Raw genomic sequence first — 17,480 nt, 5'->3', positions numbered from 1 at the left:
ACAATCCAACCTCTGCGCCCCAAAACGGGAAGCTCATCACCCTTAGATACCGGCGCCTTCTGTAAACAAGTAATCACATTAGCCGGCTCCGCCAGCTCCAAAAAAGAATTCCAATTCTCACTCAAACCAGTAGAATCAGCCCACTCACGGGCTAAGGCTTCATAAGGCGTTGAATCCCAGCCGGGAATATCAACGGGCAACTTAAAAGTAGATTTCGACTTTCTAGAAAACATCTCGGAAAAGAAAGAAGAAAAAGAAGAAAAAGAAAGAAGAAGAAAAACTATACACACAATTATACCACAAATAATACACAAACAAAACCACGCACGCGCCGAAAGCAAACACGATACAACCACAACGCACACAGGTTTCGTAAACGGTTCGTGACGCCAAATGTTCTGCTTGGGTTTTCGGATCAGATAGAACCTGCTCATCAGAGCCTCACTAACCCAGCCAGAACGTTACCCCCTCCCTAGGACCTATTTACAATAGGTAACCACATATATCTACCACCTAAGGACAGGGAATTCCTACTCATACATACCAAGACCTCTTATAATCGGCGGCCTCGCGATCCCATACGGATCCAGACCTCTCTGCCCATACGACAGTATCAGCACAATCGGCGGCCTCGCGATCCCATACGGATCCAGACCTCTCTGCCCATACGACAGTATCAGCACAATCGGCGGCCTCGCGATCCCATACGGATCCAGACCTCTCTGCCCATACGACAGTATCAGCACAATCGGCGGCCTCGCGATCCCATACGGATCCAGACCTCTCTGCCCATACGACAGTATCAGCACAATCGGCGGCCTCGCGATCCCATACGAATCCAGACCTCTCTACCCAGACGGCAGTCTCAGCACAAGTGGCGGCCTCGCGATCCCATACGAATCCAGACCTCTCTACCCAGACGGCAGTCTCAGCACAAGTGGCGGCCTCGCGATCCCATACGAATCCAGACCTCTCTACCCAGACGGCAGTCTCAGCACAATCGGCGGCCTTGCGATCCCATACGAATCCAGACCTCTCTACCCAGACGGCAGTCTCAGCACAAGTGGCGGCCTCGCGATCCCATACGAATCCAGACCTCTCTACCCAGACGGCAGTCTCAGCACAATCGGCGGCCTCGCGATCCCATACGGATCCAGACCTCTCTGCCCATACGACAGTATCAGCACAATCGGCGGCCTCGCGATCCCATACGAATCCAGACCTCTCTACCCAGACGGCAGTCTCAGCACAAGTTCATCCTATGATCACCATAACATACAGAAAGGGAATCAGTCTCACTATTCATCAGATCACACAAGGACTGCCAGTTTGAGCATAGCCTGTTCCCCGGTTCGAGGGGCTCCTCTCTCCCTTATTCAGTTACCACTTACCTGATCAGGGTTAACATCTGTTCACGTAGCCGAAGCTGACTAGAAAAATAGGCTACCCTCTCATACAAGAACACGCAGCATCTGTTGGTTCACTACAAACTGGGTACTTTATTACTCATTACATACGCAATCACATAACATTACAATATAACACATAACCTGCAAAGAAAAGTGAAAGATTAAGTTGTACACTCTAATAAGAAAGGGTCGACATCACCTTAGTAGTGTGTAGCCTGCACTCAGTGGTCATCTAGGTTCCCTTCTCGTCTGTGCCTCGGCTCGCCTGGAAGTCACACCTCCGCAATCACGGATCTGTTCCCTTCACCCTTCTCCGAGTCACTGGGACCTCTTCCTTATCGGCTACTCTCTCCTCTCTGGCTATTCTGCTAGGAGAGTATCTGTCTCTCGGTTTTTCTCCGCCTTCAAGATGGTGTCTGTCTTCCCTGGAATAAGTAGTAGCTTTACTGCTAACGGCTAGATGCCGCCTACGGACTGAACATGTAACTGCCTCAGACTTTCACTAATATAGAGGTGCATTTCCTCATGGAAAATTCCGGCCCGTAACCTGCCGCCCACCAAATTCTTGTACCTCCCCGTACCAAGGACACTTTCCCAGCCGGCCGGCCTGATGTAGTGTCTTCGGCATGAAGAAAAATACAATCCTTCGATAAGGGCCGGCCTGAACCGGTTCTCTCCAGGCGAATAACACCTCATAACTAAAACATTACATTTGACCTAGAAGCATCCCAAGCTGCCGGAGCAGAAAGAAAGATGGAGTCTCTCCCGTTTGAGGCCTACCAGGCCTGAATTCAGCACGGCTCCATGAAATACCCTCACTACAGGACAGGTTATCCCTAATACTAACGAATCTATCCCCTAGGCTATGTGTGCAAGCCCTGATCTATGGGGAAGAGCACAGGAGCATGTCGAAGTGCCTAGTAAATAGGCTCCATTCACTACTCTAACCCTTAGACTTGAATGGTAAGAGACTGAAGTCACATACAATCACCTCTCCTCACAAAAAGGCCGGGAAAATCGAGCAGAACACACAGTTAAAAGTGTTTAAGAAGGGGGGAGATTTAATGTTGTGACATGTGCTGGGCGCTAGGACCAGCACATGAGAAGAGGATATGGGAGGAGAGCGAGGGGCGGCGGAAGAGGAGGAGCGACGAAAGGGCAGAGGGGAGTAGGGTCAGGGAGACGAAGGAAGCAGGGAAATAAAGATCCTCAACGGAACATAGTGTCTGCGTCATCTATAATACAAGGGCGACACTACAGTGTCAGGCTTACACTCAATTTCCTGTGACTGCGGTGTTTGATATCGGAAGTACATTCAGCTACCGGAAACCCAGCGTTTGTAAGGAGAGATGATAAACCACAAACCCTAGAATGAAGTGTGCTGTGCGATAATGAGCAAGTACTTTGGTCATATGATCATTATGTGCACAGCTATCTAGGGTAATCCCTGTCTGAAATTGCTCTGCTCCTTTCTGCCTTTCTCGTGCTCTTGTCCTAAGTTATGAATTTGGTTGTTTGCCACTATATATTCCCCGTTGACACGAATCAGTGAGCTTGAACTTGGATTCTGTAGTCAAAAACGTTCTTTCTAATTCCTCCAACTTGCACAATAAACCCAAAATCTCACAGCGGACACCCCAAAGTTTTTTTTAAATTTCAGGTGGTCCAATGTGGTGGGTCCTGGTGTCCCTTCATAGCTTTGCTAGAAACTGTGTTTCGAATAGTAGGCAGGCTATGGTGGCAAACTGCAGTAATTACTATCACTTAAATATGAACTTTGCAGATCTATTTGGTAATGCAATAATGTGTCCCAAAACTTTAGATGGACAGTTAATGGAAATGCGCTCACTTTGATATCAAGAAACGTATTTTACTTGTTGGTAGATAAACTCAAATCCCCAAAACACACTTTTTGTTCTTATATAACAGCTTTTCAGTTTTAATAAACATATATTTGGTGTCCAAATATCATCCTGGCATGTTCATTAAGTACACACCTACATTATCATCAGTCGTGGATAGTTTCTGCTTGGAATGCTGCCCATGTATCAGGGTCTCATGCCAGGGATGCCCATCATATGTCAAGAATTACCACTATTACTCCAGGGCCCACATTATACCAGGTGTAGGCCCCATCATTGCCATTAGAATCATAATCTTCCAGTTATTACCACCGTTATGTCAGGACCACCATTATACCAGGGGATAGCCACAATATGCCAAGCATATCGCCTCTGTGCCGTGCCAGCATTATACTAGGACGGGGATCATCACTGCATGGATGCCCACAATACGCCTAGAATTATACGGTTATGCCGTGACCACCTATTATAACACGTTTTGCGATGTAGGCATGCCTCCGGCCTTTGAGTGCCTACATACAGTGTTTTTCCAGAAAGCGAAGGGTTACGGTGTAAGGCTTGAGCATTGAACACTGGCCCATAATACATGAACAATATGTTTTCACCTGTCACTCCAGGGGCTGGAGCTGTGCATCGCCAACTCTAAAGTAGCATTGAAGAGCTCCACACCCTGCAAGTGACAGCAAATCATTTGTGTTGGGGGTACATAGACGAACTGCAGGATTCCACCATAGCAACATCCTCTGGTTCGTTGTGCACTCTGCCTTGCCTTCTCAGGGACACTCTGCATTATGTTAGCTGGCCCACTTTAAAGGGTTGCACAGCTTCCAGATGATCTAAACTCAGAGAAACTTAGCCATCTCTCCTATTGTCTATCTTTTGTAGATTGTATATTGCATTCTTTCAAGAACTCTGTGTGTAAACGTAACTTCAGTAAGTGCTGCTTTGCATAGAGAGACAATTCACAATCTATGTTTTTATGACACTGTAGATGACAAGTGCCCACGCGATTTTAAACTCATCCTTTCGCCGATGACTGACAAGCGGGTAAGTGTAGCTAGTGAGCCACATGTGAAGATTCATGTAATATTTCGTTGTTTAGTGTGTGTAATACCAAGTCAAACGCTGAAATTGTCCGTCTAAAAGTAAATGAGTAACTTGAGGTGATATTAAACTTTACACATCAGAAAAATGATCTGCCTATGTTCAGAGATGACCAGTGTCAAGGCAGAAGCTTTCAAAGTGACATTTTTTACACTTCCATAACACTATAGACAAAAGACTACAGACAGGTATCAAGAAATCATGTGGCCAGTGTCGAACGGCCCTATTTCTTTTCCCTTCTGAATAAGGTGTTTTAGCGTTTTCGAAAAGATGAAAATAATATTTAGAAGATTTAAGTTGTTGCAAGGAACTGAAATGGTAAATGTGTTGCTAGTCTTTGAAAATGGTACACTGAGCTTTTTGATGTCTGTTAACAAGTACATATATGGATCATAGAAGATTTGGCAGAAAACCAGTTTCATCATTAATATTATGCGCAAATATTAAGGCTATGTGAACGCTAATTTCCTATAGTTTCAGTAAATTTTAACCTCTGAAAATGGGTATGCTTTGAAATGATCTTGAAATGTGTATGCACACTTCCTACTACATATACTATTGTAAGTTGTGTAGGATAACCTACCTGCAAAAAACACTATTAAATAATAAAACAACTAAAACTAGCAGAAATACTCTTAGTCGAGTGCAGAAATGAAATCAAGTTCAGTCTTGTACTCGACACTCCACTACCTGCTTTTCCCATTCCAATCTAAAAGCAGAAGTCAACAAACTCTATCGCAGGCTAACCAAGACTCTATTAGATTGCTACCTCTCCAGGACCCCTCAAACCCTAACCATAGAAAAAAAATCCTTTGGCTAAGCGGAAAGATCAAAGAAACTGCTCTAGCCACAGTTCAAACACTATACCTCATTTTCTGCACTAAGCATAGGATGAGCACAGATTCTTGTTTAATTTTAAGAGATTGCAGAACATATATATCATGTATTCAGGTTTTTCATCGCCATGACCACTATGACCATAAAGTTTGGCCTGGGCATGCATCAGCAGTCAAACTCAAGTCCTCTGATCCAGAAAAAGCAGTTACTCACCCCTTTCAAGAACTTACTTGATCTCTTGATGGAAGAGGTTCTCCAGCGGTTTAAGACACACAAGGTTGCAGTTAAATACTTAATCCCATCCAAACAGTAACACAAAGACCTCTTAACTGTTTCCAGTTGGTTAAGGCTACTTTTTCATTCTTTCAAAGCTAGAGTCCTTTTGCTCCAAGAAACCAGTCGGAGAATCCTCTATCCCAGAGAGATGCTGGCAAAGAAAAGCTGCTTCAAGCGGGAAGGACAAACCCTTTCCACAGCCTCAACCAAGGCTAAGATGTCCCAAAGACTTCCCCTTAGACCAGTAGTCCTCACTTGCAGCACATCAGAAGGTCCACTCTACTCCGAGGGAAAGGACTGCTCTCCCTCCACTGCTCCCACTGAACCAGGTCACAAAAGACTCTTGGATCCTTTCAGGTATGAATGTGGCATGTGTGCTACAGCTGCTATAGCCATGTCTGTGTCTGTGAAGTGCAGGGGGCTATGGTCCATCTCGGATCTATATGATCTAAACCAATTTATCCAGCTGCAGAATTTCAAAATTCAGAATTCAGCTTAGTTTGAGAGCTGCTGACCTTGACTGTTCTTCTTAGATCTTCAGAATGCATTCTGAAGAAACAGAAGAACTTCGGATTTATATGTGGGAAACCATCAGTACTAGTATAGGGAGCAAGTCTTACTGAGATCCTGGTACCAGAGACAGTCTTTTGGTGACAGCTGAAAGCAAGCAGGTTTCCATATCTAGGTAACAGTCTCATCTGAGTGGCTTTAAGAGAGAATGCAGAGTGTAGTGTAGTTTAGGTGATCAAGATACTCGACAAGCTTAGGTTTTCGTTCGGCTGCCACAAATCTGCCTTGATTCTTCTGTTCATATAAATTCAGTTAGGAATTGTGAGTCGGGACTCTGGTCTGGAAAAAGCCTTTCTTTACCAAGAGAGAATAAAGGTCATTAGCCAAGCAATGGGTCACTTCTCAATGGTTGGGAAGGTGCCACTAAATTGTTTTGTGTGTGTAGGAAGGTAGGATCCTTCTAGAGTGTTTACCCCCACTTTTTGCCTGGTGTCAGTGTGTGTTTGACCTAGTCTGACTGGGATCTTCCTAATCTTGACCCCAGTCACTGTGATTTCTCCCTGTCAGATATCGGTGACAGACCCGCATCTTGTATGCCTTTGGTGCTTCGAGTGTGACCATGACCCAAAGGCCTGTGCAGTCTATGGTGCCATGCACCCAAAGGCGCTGAGAGAGAGCGATCCCTCATGGTCCTGGCAGCCCAACTTGCGACGCCTTGACAATCTAATTTCTGGTTGAGAGGAAAGTACCGTGAGCGGTCTCGGACCCTAAGATATTTGTTGCACTCAAAGTCGTTGGGTCACTCTGGTAAGTCCCACAAGAAAAAGAAAGGTACGAAGTCGTAGAGGTCTTCGACTTCGCCCCATCCGTCTAAGTCTTCAGGTGAGATGAGTGAGCATTGTTACTTTAAGCCTGGCTCTGCGATTCAGCCAGCCCTTGGGTTGGCTCTGCGCATCCCTGAGTTTCCGGGAGCCAGAGAAACCCCCGCTCAAGTCAGAGTTTTATGAGGCCATGCACTTCATATTTCAGCGCTCTATGCCCGCTGGTGTCCCTTCAGGCCCTGCGGGTTCGGGAGGAGCTCCTACTGAAACCACTCTGGCGGCTCTGCCCCAGCATTAGTTTGGACCCCTTGAATCCACAGATGGATCTAGACCGGCGCTGGTCATGCCACCTCGAACTTACCCGACGCTGGTCCTGATCCATATTCTGATCCCCCTCACTCTTACACGGAGCCGGAGGGTAGTCGTCCAATGATTTGTGCTTCGACTGGAGCATGCCTTCCAGGCCGGAGCCTGAGCCCTATTCTTATGGGCTAAGAATACAAAAACAAATCCAAGAATAACAGTGGAACCTTCTCACTGCCAGCACCTAACCAGATGTTACTCCCAAATTCATATCCCTTTTATGCTTTCGAGGGTATGTGTGCACACCGAACAGCACCCACCGTCACAATCCTTGTTCCCACAGGAACTCAATAATTTAAAACAAAAGCACAGGTGCACCACGTCACAACAAACAAGTTAGTTGGAACAGTTGTAAAGTCCAAATCCAGTCAATAAACGGATGAAAGTTCCTTGATTCTATCTCTTTATTCCATTCTTGTAATGTGGACATAGAAATACAACACAGCCGACGCGTTTCGTCCTGTTACAGAACTTCTTCAGGGCTGTTAAGAACACATGAACATACACGTATAAGAATACATACAACAATTAAAAGAAATCAAACATGAACTAGCACAAGAAACAAGTTTCAAACAGAATTTTTTTTTTTGACATAACATTAAATCTTGATAATTACAAACTTATTGTTTTGTACATCACATAAACAGAGACCTACAGACAGAATGAACACTTCTAATGTTTATAATTTCAATATATAATGTGTTTCAAAAATCTCTTAAACCATGTTATAATTTTTTTTTAATATTAAATATTTCACGAGGGCCAATGATCCCTTCGGGACCACAGAGAAACATGATCTTTTGTATTATTCTTTTTATTTGTCACTTTATTTGATCAAAAGGTGACTACCCAGTTTTAAATCTAATATGCCTAACATGGATAAACATTTCAATAAAGTTGTACTTTGGTTAAATCATAATCATTTCAAACAGTGAGAATTACAGCTATCAGAGAGACAAGAGAAAGAAGAAAATATATATACAGAAAGGATACAAAGAAGTGGCAAGGAGGAACGACTGAAACTGAGATTCAAAACATGGCTATCTCCTGGAGTTGGCTACCCTAAAGCATAAGGCATATTTGAGAGCTATTAGGGCCATATATAAGTTCCGATTTAATCGAGGCAATCAGGCTAATTAAAAGAGGGTCTTATAGTTAGAGGGTATTTTAATTAGGTCCATCCAAGGCATATTCCCACTACATCAGACACATATCTTTACTCAGTATAAAGCAAGTTGGTAAATTCTGTACCTTCCACTGCATGTAACAATTAAAGTGTCTTCAAGAGTAGAGGAGTACAAAGAGGAATGATAATCTCAATGTCATAATCCCATTTAGAAGAGTCTACAATATAAACAACAACATGTGCATTCCGTTACCTTCATGGTTATTTGCCGATATAACAGGGCAAAACATACTTATATAGCATAGATCCATTTGTCTACACATTTACTACTAGGCAAAAATTACGAAGCCATCCAGTTGTGGGTCACAAATAATTCTAAATTCTACCTTCTCAACCCGCATATATTACCTCTAAGTCCTCCACCATGGTTATTGGGGAGAAAATGCAATCAAGTCTACAGATAGAATTTGGACATCCATTAGGAAAAATCCAATCAAATGTACATTAGTCTGTGTATAGATCATAAGATGCTGTCCCAATAGTTACAACCAATCAAAATTCTGTTACAAACAGACCACGCAAGCCGAACTTTATAAGAGGTGCAACATACCTTTATGAAGTCAAGTGCACATAAGATCTTATTAGATTCATCAAATTCGTAAGGTGAGTTTCTAAATTGTTAAGAACATTATTACTGGACCTGAAATGAAAGGAGGACGATTCAAATTCAGGTTATACGCGTTCAATCACCAATATAGATTTCATGTATAGATTATAGAGTCCATATAATGGATCCCTGGTATTCCAAAACCTTATCTTCAAGAAATTCTAGAAAGATCCCCGGGGATCTATGTTAGTTATGTCTTCTTTTCTACAATATACGAACAAATAAATAATAATAAATAATAAAGATAACAATTATTTCCAATAAGTCAAATGAGATAAAAGAACTGAGTTCGATTCATAAACTTTATTCGATTCAAAGAGAAAGAATCATAAAAGTATACAGAACACCACTAGAAAATCATTCTACAATTTGTACATTAAAAGAATAAAAAGAAAAATGTGTACAATTTTACATCATTTATCAGAAAGCAATGGGAACCATTAAAGGTTTTCAGACCAAACTAGCTATACCGTTTCCTGATCTGGAGAGACAATCTTATAAAACTTAACATAGCACAACATACTCCAGGAGATGATAATGATAACAAGTAGTCATAGCCTTCTTTATAATTACATGGTTGCTGTTCTTTTAGAATAGGCTTAATAAACCTACTCCTTGGTTCCTTATATAAAGGACAAAAAAGAACAATATGGATAGTACTTTGACTAACTTTGTTAATACAAGGACAAGGGGGCAGCCTCTCACACCATCCCCCTTGTTTTGGAAAGGCAAAAAGAAAATGAAGTGTGTTTAGTCTAAACCTTGTCAGGTAAAAACGCCATTGCACATGAGTGGTAAATGTTAGATAAAATTGGTGCTGTAGTTTGCCCAAACAGTTTGACTGATCTAGACATGACATGCTTAAACTTTTACGATAACTTGTTTTAATTAGAGTTTTTATGTCTCCCTGTATTTTTTCGGTGTTATCATAAAAGTGGCCCAGACCTATTCTGTGCAAAGTATCACTAACGTATGAAAGCCATGGGATCTGCATTGCATGGTCAAGATTTTTGCAGTCTTGGAGGATATCTTTAGAGAGCTGAAGGTCTTCTGATAGCCATATTTTACCCAATAATAATAAGGGCGAAATGCGAATGATGTCAGTCACATATTCCATTCCCATCTCAGTGTGACAGAAGCTGTTAGATGAACCTGATGGGATTGATTTCTACAATATACGAACAAATAAATAATAATAAATAATAAAGATAACAATTATTCCCAATAAGTCAAATGAGATAAAAGAACTGAGATCTAAAAAAGATAAATTTATACTATAAATATATACACAAGTTCCCCAAATCAAAATATCCAACATCCACCATAGCCATTTTATAAATGCCTCTCCAATCTATTCCTCTCCATTTGATACGGAATATAAAACAATCTCAAAAAACACCCCAAAGTATATGCATTGAGACTTGTATTTCTTAAAATATAATATAGTTCCATGATAGATATATGGCTTTACACAATAAGTAAAAGGCAGAACAAGAGATTCTATCACGCCTAGCAAGGGGTGGTGACCTTCAACAATCCCAAGATCCAGCACCTTAAAATCACACCTACCGTGATATGCTAGTCACGGTCGACGAGAAAATACAGCAGCAAAACTTCCTCCGGTACGGCATCACTACGGTTGTTGTAGTTCCGTTTAAATAGAGCGAGACGGCTACTCAAGTCGAGATACCTGTGCCGGGCAGATACAATACGCCCACTTATGGTCACATGATTATTCCTGGACAGCTAGCGGCCATCTTGTAGTGTATATATTTAAGTCTGATTTAATTATAATTAGAAAAAGACTAAAACTGAGCGAACAAGCAGAAAAACTTGAATATAAATGAAAAGTAAGACAAAATCAAAAACAGCATATCGCGTATAAATGAATCCCTTATTTCAATCATCGAATATAGACTCAGTGCTCAATCGATCTTCTCAATGGTCCCAATCTGGTATTACCTATACTTCCTCCTAATCCATATAGGAATGATAACAATATACTAAAAATTTTAAAGCGACATGACAGGGTCATTATAAAGTATACCCCATATGTTGCAGTAGTGTCCTATCATTCATAAGTAAATGGCGGCCATCTTGGAATGGTCTACCTATCAGTCCTAGATGTAAATAACTTGAGATTCGATGAAACGAAAAAATGCTGTCTGTGAGAAGGTAAAACATGTAGAACTACCATGTTTACCAAAAAAACAATATAAATCCAATATGTAACATGTATACAATTCATTTAGCGATCATACCTGGTACTCGGAAATCCCACGATGTCTGAATCAAAAAAACAACAACCCTCCTTGCCTAATCAAAACAACCCCTGAGATACATGTCACTCATGTGGCCACAAGGCACCACGGGGAAAGCAGACATGCCCATACAATCTCCAGGGCTAAATATTAAAAACATATTTGTCAAATAGATGCAGTCCCAGTCCAAGGTTATTTCAAGGACGAGATATGATCATATATTCTGATTATCTCTTTAGTCTCAGGATCTCTTGTCTCGATAGTCAGATTATCTATATATTACATAAGCCAAAAAAAAAAAAGAGTGTTTACTCTATTAAAAGATCTAATTGACTGAGAAGAACAAAAAGAAGAAAGGTAAGACCAGGGCGAGAAAACAAACGATTAATCATAGGTGTAAAATATCTGATGCTAAGTTCTGATTGTCAAACAGGATGCGCAGTATCATACTTCAATATTAATTCACAATTTATGACACATATGCCATGGAGAAATTCATTAGTTGAAGGAAAGGGGATGGAGGAATATAATGAATATGAGCCCATATTTGTTAACATTAAAAACAAATAGCAGATTTTTAAACATTAAACATGAGTCAATCATTATGAGGAACATATGACATGAGCATCAATTTATTTGTTTCCGACCATTGTCCCTCTGAGATGTCATGTACAGCAATAGATTGCAGCCTGTAGATAATTCCGAGAGAAGAAAAAATAGATAGAGGCAGACAGGATTGAACATTCAAATATGATCCCATATTTGTTTCACTAAAATGACAGTCCTCATTATTGCTGTGATATTCATGTTCACCAAATTTCTAAGGTGCCTTCTGCACTAAGGAGTATCTGTTTATAGGTGATACCATGAGAAGAAGTTAGTGAATAATAATTATAAGGAACAGGCAACATACACATGACCATTAACCCAAATATGGGGATGGTGACACAATTGATATGAAAGCAGAGTCAACCGCTAGTAACAGGGTCAGCTTTTTACAGAAAATAGTGCATCTCATCATCACTATTATGGCCCATTTCCACGCTTCGTAATCTGCATATCCAGCCTGCTTCCTTCTTTCTCAAAGCCAATTCCCTATTTCCACCCCTTGGGTGAGCTGGGACATGGTCTATCCCTATAAACCAGAGGTCCTCCTCACTTGTATGGTTTTCCTGCATATGGAAAGTGAGAGGATATCTAAGGTCCCCATTACGACATGCTTGTACATGCTCCTGTATTCTTATCTTCAGGGATCTCTTGGTGCTGCCCACATAGATCTTATCTAACGGGCAGCCTAGTATATAAACTATGTATTTGGAATTGACAATTTATTAGATGTTCTATCATGTATTTGCGTTTGGTATTAAAGCAAAAGTCTTTAGTCTTATTTCTGCCTATTTTACAGACATTGCACTCCCTGCATGTATAGAACCTTTTCACGGTAGAAGTAAGCCGGGTTTGTTTTTTGGGTGTTGTGACATAGCTAGGACATAGCATATCACGTAAATGTTGTCCTCTTCTATATATCACCTTCGGTTTCCTGTCCAGGAGGTCCAGTAGGCTAGGTACCTCTACCAGTAGGTGCCAGTGTTTTCTAAGAACATTGTACACCCTACTACTTCGATCATTGAATTGTGTACTGAAAGAAATAGGAGCTTTTTTTGTACTTGTACTTGCTTTTAATTGTTGTATGTATTCTTATACATGTATATTCATGTGTTCTTAACAGCCCTGAAGAAGTCCTGTAACAGGACGAAACGCGTCGGCTGTGTTGTGTTTCTATGTCCACATTACAAGAATGTAATAAAGAGATAGAATCAAGGAACTTTCATCCGTTTATTGACTGGATTTGGACTTTTCAACTGTTCCAACTAACTTGTTTGTTGTGGCGTGGTGCACCTGTGCTTTTGTTTTATCTTATGGGCTAAGACTTGAGGAGGAATGAGAGGGGTCACTGGACCCTGAAGAATACCAACCCATTTACACTAACATGGACTGGTGTGAGGATTTGGCAGAGGCCAGTGGGTTAGACATGCTTTCACCCCCTACCATGGCTATGAAGAAGGGAGCGTTTTTCGCAATGATTATGAGAAGGACTTCTGAGGTCCTGGACCTTAGTCTACCCTTAGTGGCAGTCAAGACTAATGACTTGACAGAGGTGCTTCAACCGGGAATGATCCACTCTGAACCACTTCTCCCCTTTAATGAAGCAGTTACATATGTCCTGCTTTGGGTTTGGTCCAATCCCAGCACAGGGGCTCCTAGGAACAGGACAATTGCCCACTGCCTCAACCCAGAGAACCCCAATTTCCTCACCCAATACCCTACCCCGAGAGCTTGGTAGTCCAAGCCTTGACTTACCATGTAAATTCCCTACCACTCCCCCGGATAGAGAATCCAAGGGGTAAATTCCATTTGTGCAGGTGCTGCTCATTATTCCAGAGGAGGTCAGGATCATACTCTCCTAGACTGTTGCTGACGGGAGTGATGCAGCTACATTTATGATTAGATGTGGACTGAATACTACTGACTTGCTCGGCAGAGTGGTTTCATTGACAGTGGCCTTACTGCGCCACACCTGCTGAGAGCATCTGGCTTTTCAGAGGATGTCCAAGCGCCGCTTATGGACATGCCTCTTTTGATGGCTCCCTTCTCTTCTGAGACAAGGCGCACTCAGCACTGGTGCGCTTCAAGGACAGCAGAGGCTGGACACTTTGGGGAAGATGTTTTCTTTCACCAGCCTGGCACCGCGGCTTGTGAACACTGTCTGCCTTTTGGGCATTAGTCTCATGCTCTATGGGATTTGGTTGAAGTGCTGCCCATGGCTCCGGAGGAGGCCCGGACGATCTCGGTGGGAACTGCAAAAGATCTACAGTGGTGGGTAACAAACCGCAGTTGGATAGGCAGCAGACCCCTCTCCCTTCCCCATCCATATCTTTTTTTTTTTGTTTGTTTTTTTAATTTTTATTTAGTTTTGAAAAACATAACAATGTGAAAATATCGGCTGTGCAGACATTTAAGAGCAAGTGCGGAGATACAACATTACACTCCCCCCTCATATACAAACAGCAGTTCAACATCAGGGCAGCAGACCATAGAAAGACCCCCCATCTAGAGCCCACCCTTCTCATCCGCCCGTGCCCACTAAAGGGGTATGACGCAGTCAGGACACACCAGCCATGCTCAGCGGACACCCCCATCTTCGGCTCAGCTCCCCCAAGGCAGCCCGCCTCGAGAGCGCACAGCCCCCCAATACCCAACAGGGAGGAATACCAGAGCTACCCTACTCCCGTAGGCACTATTCCGGAACTGGCTCGCGGTGGGGAAGAGCTCGGGAGGTTAGCAATATAGGTCTTGTAGGGGCCCCAGATATCTTTGGGACGCGCAACTGCAGGGAGGAGACTGGCGTAGATCTCGCTATTTGTGCTGCAATAAGCCATAGACGTGAGCCATGTCCCAGCCGTGGGGGCCGTCCTACCGCCCCAATGTTTTGCCACCACCCGCTTGGCGAGTAGCAGGCCCAGGGAGGCAAGCCTGCGGACATTCTTTGGGAAATTTACTGTGTAGCCCAATAAAGCAACCTCCGGAGTGGGAACCAGCGTGAGCTCCAACATAACGCCAAGGATCTCATGTATCTGCGTCCAGTATGATTGCAGTCTGGGGCATGTCCATGTGGTGCAGCGCATTTCCAACATGTGTGTGGGCGCGCGGGGTCAATGGTGTGGAGCCTAGCAGGGGTCATGTAGCAGCGGCGAAGAAATTTATAATGGAGGAGCTTATGTCGACTGTTGAGTGATATCGCGTTAGTGACTTTGCAACAAGCGGTCCATTGGTCATCTGTGATCGGCCTACCCAAATCTGCCTCCCAGGCCGCTCTCAAACGGCCATCCTCACATGGAACCAGCGCTGCGCATGCCTTATAAAGCTTAGAAACCATATGGGCACCCGAGTCCTTGTCAATGAGGAGAGTTAGGGGCTCGAAGGATGCTGGCTCGAGAGGGAATCCCGCAATGTCTGAACGAGCCGCACAATAAAGCCGGCGCAGGACAAATTTGTCCATGAACGTGGCCTCACTGAAGCGCTCCTCCTCCGAGACAGAAAATATGTGGCCCCGGGGTAGAGGTCTCCGATCTTAGTAAGGTGAAACTTAGTCAAAGTTCGCTGAACCAGCGCCTCCCCCGTGCCAGACAGCAATCCGGGGTTGGGAAGTGGAAGAGAAGAGGAGTAGAGGAGAGGCTGGGCTAGATAGCGAGTAAGACGATGCCACGCCCAGCTGGTGGTGGACACCGTTTGAATATCAACTGGGTCCCGAGCCACCCCCTTTGGCAACACAGCCGCCAAACGGCCCGGGAGAACGAAATCTGCCTCGGGACGCAGGAACGGAATACGAGCGTCAGGGTGGTACCAGGCATAGGCGTGCGCACATTGCGCAACCAGATAGTACAAATACAGATCCGGTACCCCGAGGCCGCCCCTATCATGAGGGAGCGTGAGGGTCTTCCAACCGATCCGGGGGTGCTTCCCGCCCCATACCAGCCTGATCAGCTGGGATCGCAGCGTGGAGAAAAAAGCCCGGGTGAGAGGGACAGGGATATTATTGAAGAGGTATAAAAATCTAGGGAGAACTATCATTTTTATGATTGCAATTCTGGCCGACATGGACAGCGGGAGCCTCAACCATCCCTCCACCTGCGTCTCCAGCCTGTCCAAAGCGCAGCCATAGTTGAGGCGGATGAGTTCGTCCGTGTTTAGATGGATCTGTATGCCCAGGTACCGAACCGAGTCAGAGCACCACTCCAACGGGTACTCGCAATGCCATGGGGAGGTGCTGCTGGTTAATGGGAAGATTACGGACTTATGCCAGTTGATTCCTAGCCCGGAGTGTGCGCCGAAACGAAGGATCTCCCGTATCAGGGGGGCTAGGTTGACCTGCGGTTCTCTTACATACAGTATAGTGTCATCTGCGTAGAGGGAAGCAAGCAAGGGACCCGTCCGGAACTGGAGACCCCTGTGGAGATGGCGCTCCTGGAAATGTCGGATCAAGGGGTCCATGGCCAAAATGAACAGTAGCGGTGAGAGTGGACAGCCCTGCCGCGTACCACGCGTTAAAGAGAAGGGACAAGACAGCGTGCCATTGATACGCAATCGGGCCGTGGGGCGGCTATACAAAAGCCGCGTGGTAGCAAGGAAGTTCTCCGGCATGCCCATACGTTGCATGACGGAGAGAAAGAAAGGCCATTCTAGGGTGTCGAAGGCCTTCTCGGTATCCAGGAGGACCGCCGCCGCAGGCGTGGCTGGGTTAATTCTATGTAGGACCATGAAAAGCGTCCGCAAATTTAAAGACGTAGAGCGGCGCGGGACGAAGCCCGATTGGACGGGCGAAATGATAAATTCCATCAATTGAGAGAGCCTGTTGGCCACTATCTTTGCCAGGATCTTGTAGTCAAAGTTTAAAAGGGAGAGGGGCCGATAGGAGCTACACAACGTCGGGTCCTTGTTTGGTTTTGGAAGTAGAACTATTACCGCCTCGCTGAGGGTAGCCGGAAGGGAGCCGCGCTCCAGCGCCTCCGCATATACCTCTATCAGTTGTGGCGCCAGCAGGTCAGAAAAGGCCTTATAAAAATCCCCGGAGAAGCCATCGAGGCCGGGGGCTGTGGACCCGCGAAGCACCTTAATCGCCCCGCGCACCTCCGCCACAGTTATAGGCTCCGCCATGAACTCCTGCATGCCCTTATCCAGGAACACAAGCGCGATTTCCGACAAGTAGGCCGCACGAGAGGCTGGGGATTCCCCCAGCTTGGTCTTGTATAGTTCGGAGAAGTAGGTCAGGAATTCGTCCCTGATCTCTGTGGGAGTTGTGCGGAGTGAGCCATCCACGCCCCGCACCTCAACTATTAAGGACTTACCATACGGGGGCCTCAAAGCCTGAGCCAGTGTGCGTCCCGGCCTGTCTCCCTCACCATATCTACGCGCCGTCTGGTACTTCCCAAGATACAGAATCTCCCTGTCCGCAGCCTCCCGGAAGTCAGTCAGGAGGCGAAGCCGCCTAGCGGACACGTCCCCAGCCGGCTCACGCTGCGCTTCAGCATCAATCGACTCTAGCTGTGCCTCCAGTTGCTTAATGGTGGCGCGCAGCGCCTTCAGGACCCCAGCGTGCTTGGCTATGCAAATCCCCCCTGATGTAGGCCTTAAACCCCTCCCAGAGAACGGCCTGAGAGTCTACAGATCCTGCATTAATCGTGAA

At 44.6% G+C, this 17,480-nt stretch overlaps 1 protein-coding gene across 4 annotated transcripts in view; it reads left to right on the top strand.

Moving 5' to 3' along the window:
* Nucleotides 1-17,480, top strand: part of HJURP (Holliday junction recognition protein) — a 678,247-nt gene that overhangs the window by 403,600 nt on the left and 257,167 nt on the right. For all 4 annotated transcript variants that reach the window (XM_085606804.1, XM_085606808.1, XM_085606805.1 and 1 more), the window contains one exon: nt 4,263-4,318. In XM_085606804.1, coding sequence (XP_085462930.1) covers nt 4,263-4,318 — 56 coding nt within the window. The remainder of the gene's footprint in view (nt 1-4,262; nt 4,319-17,480) is intronic.

This window comes from Triturus cristatus, chromosome 5_2 (genome assembly GCF_964204655.1).
Source record: "Triturus cristatus chromosome 5_2, aTriCri1.1, whole genome shotgun sequence".
Classification (NCBI taxonomy): domain Eukaryota; kingdom Metazoa; phylum Chordata; class Amphibia; order Caudata; family Salamandridae; genus Triturus; species Triturus cristatus.
The sequence above is the reverse complement of the archived record's forward strand: the minus strand, read 5'-3'. Positions and strand labels throughout refer to the sequence as shown.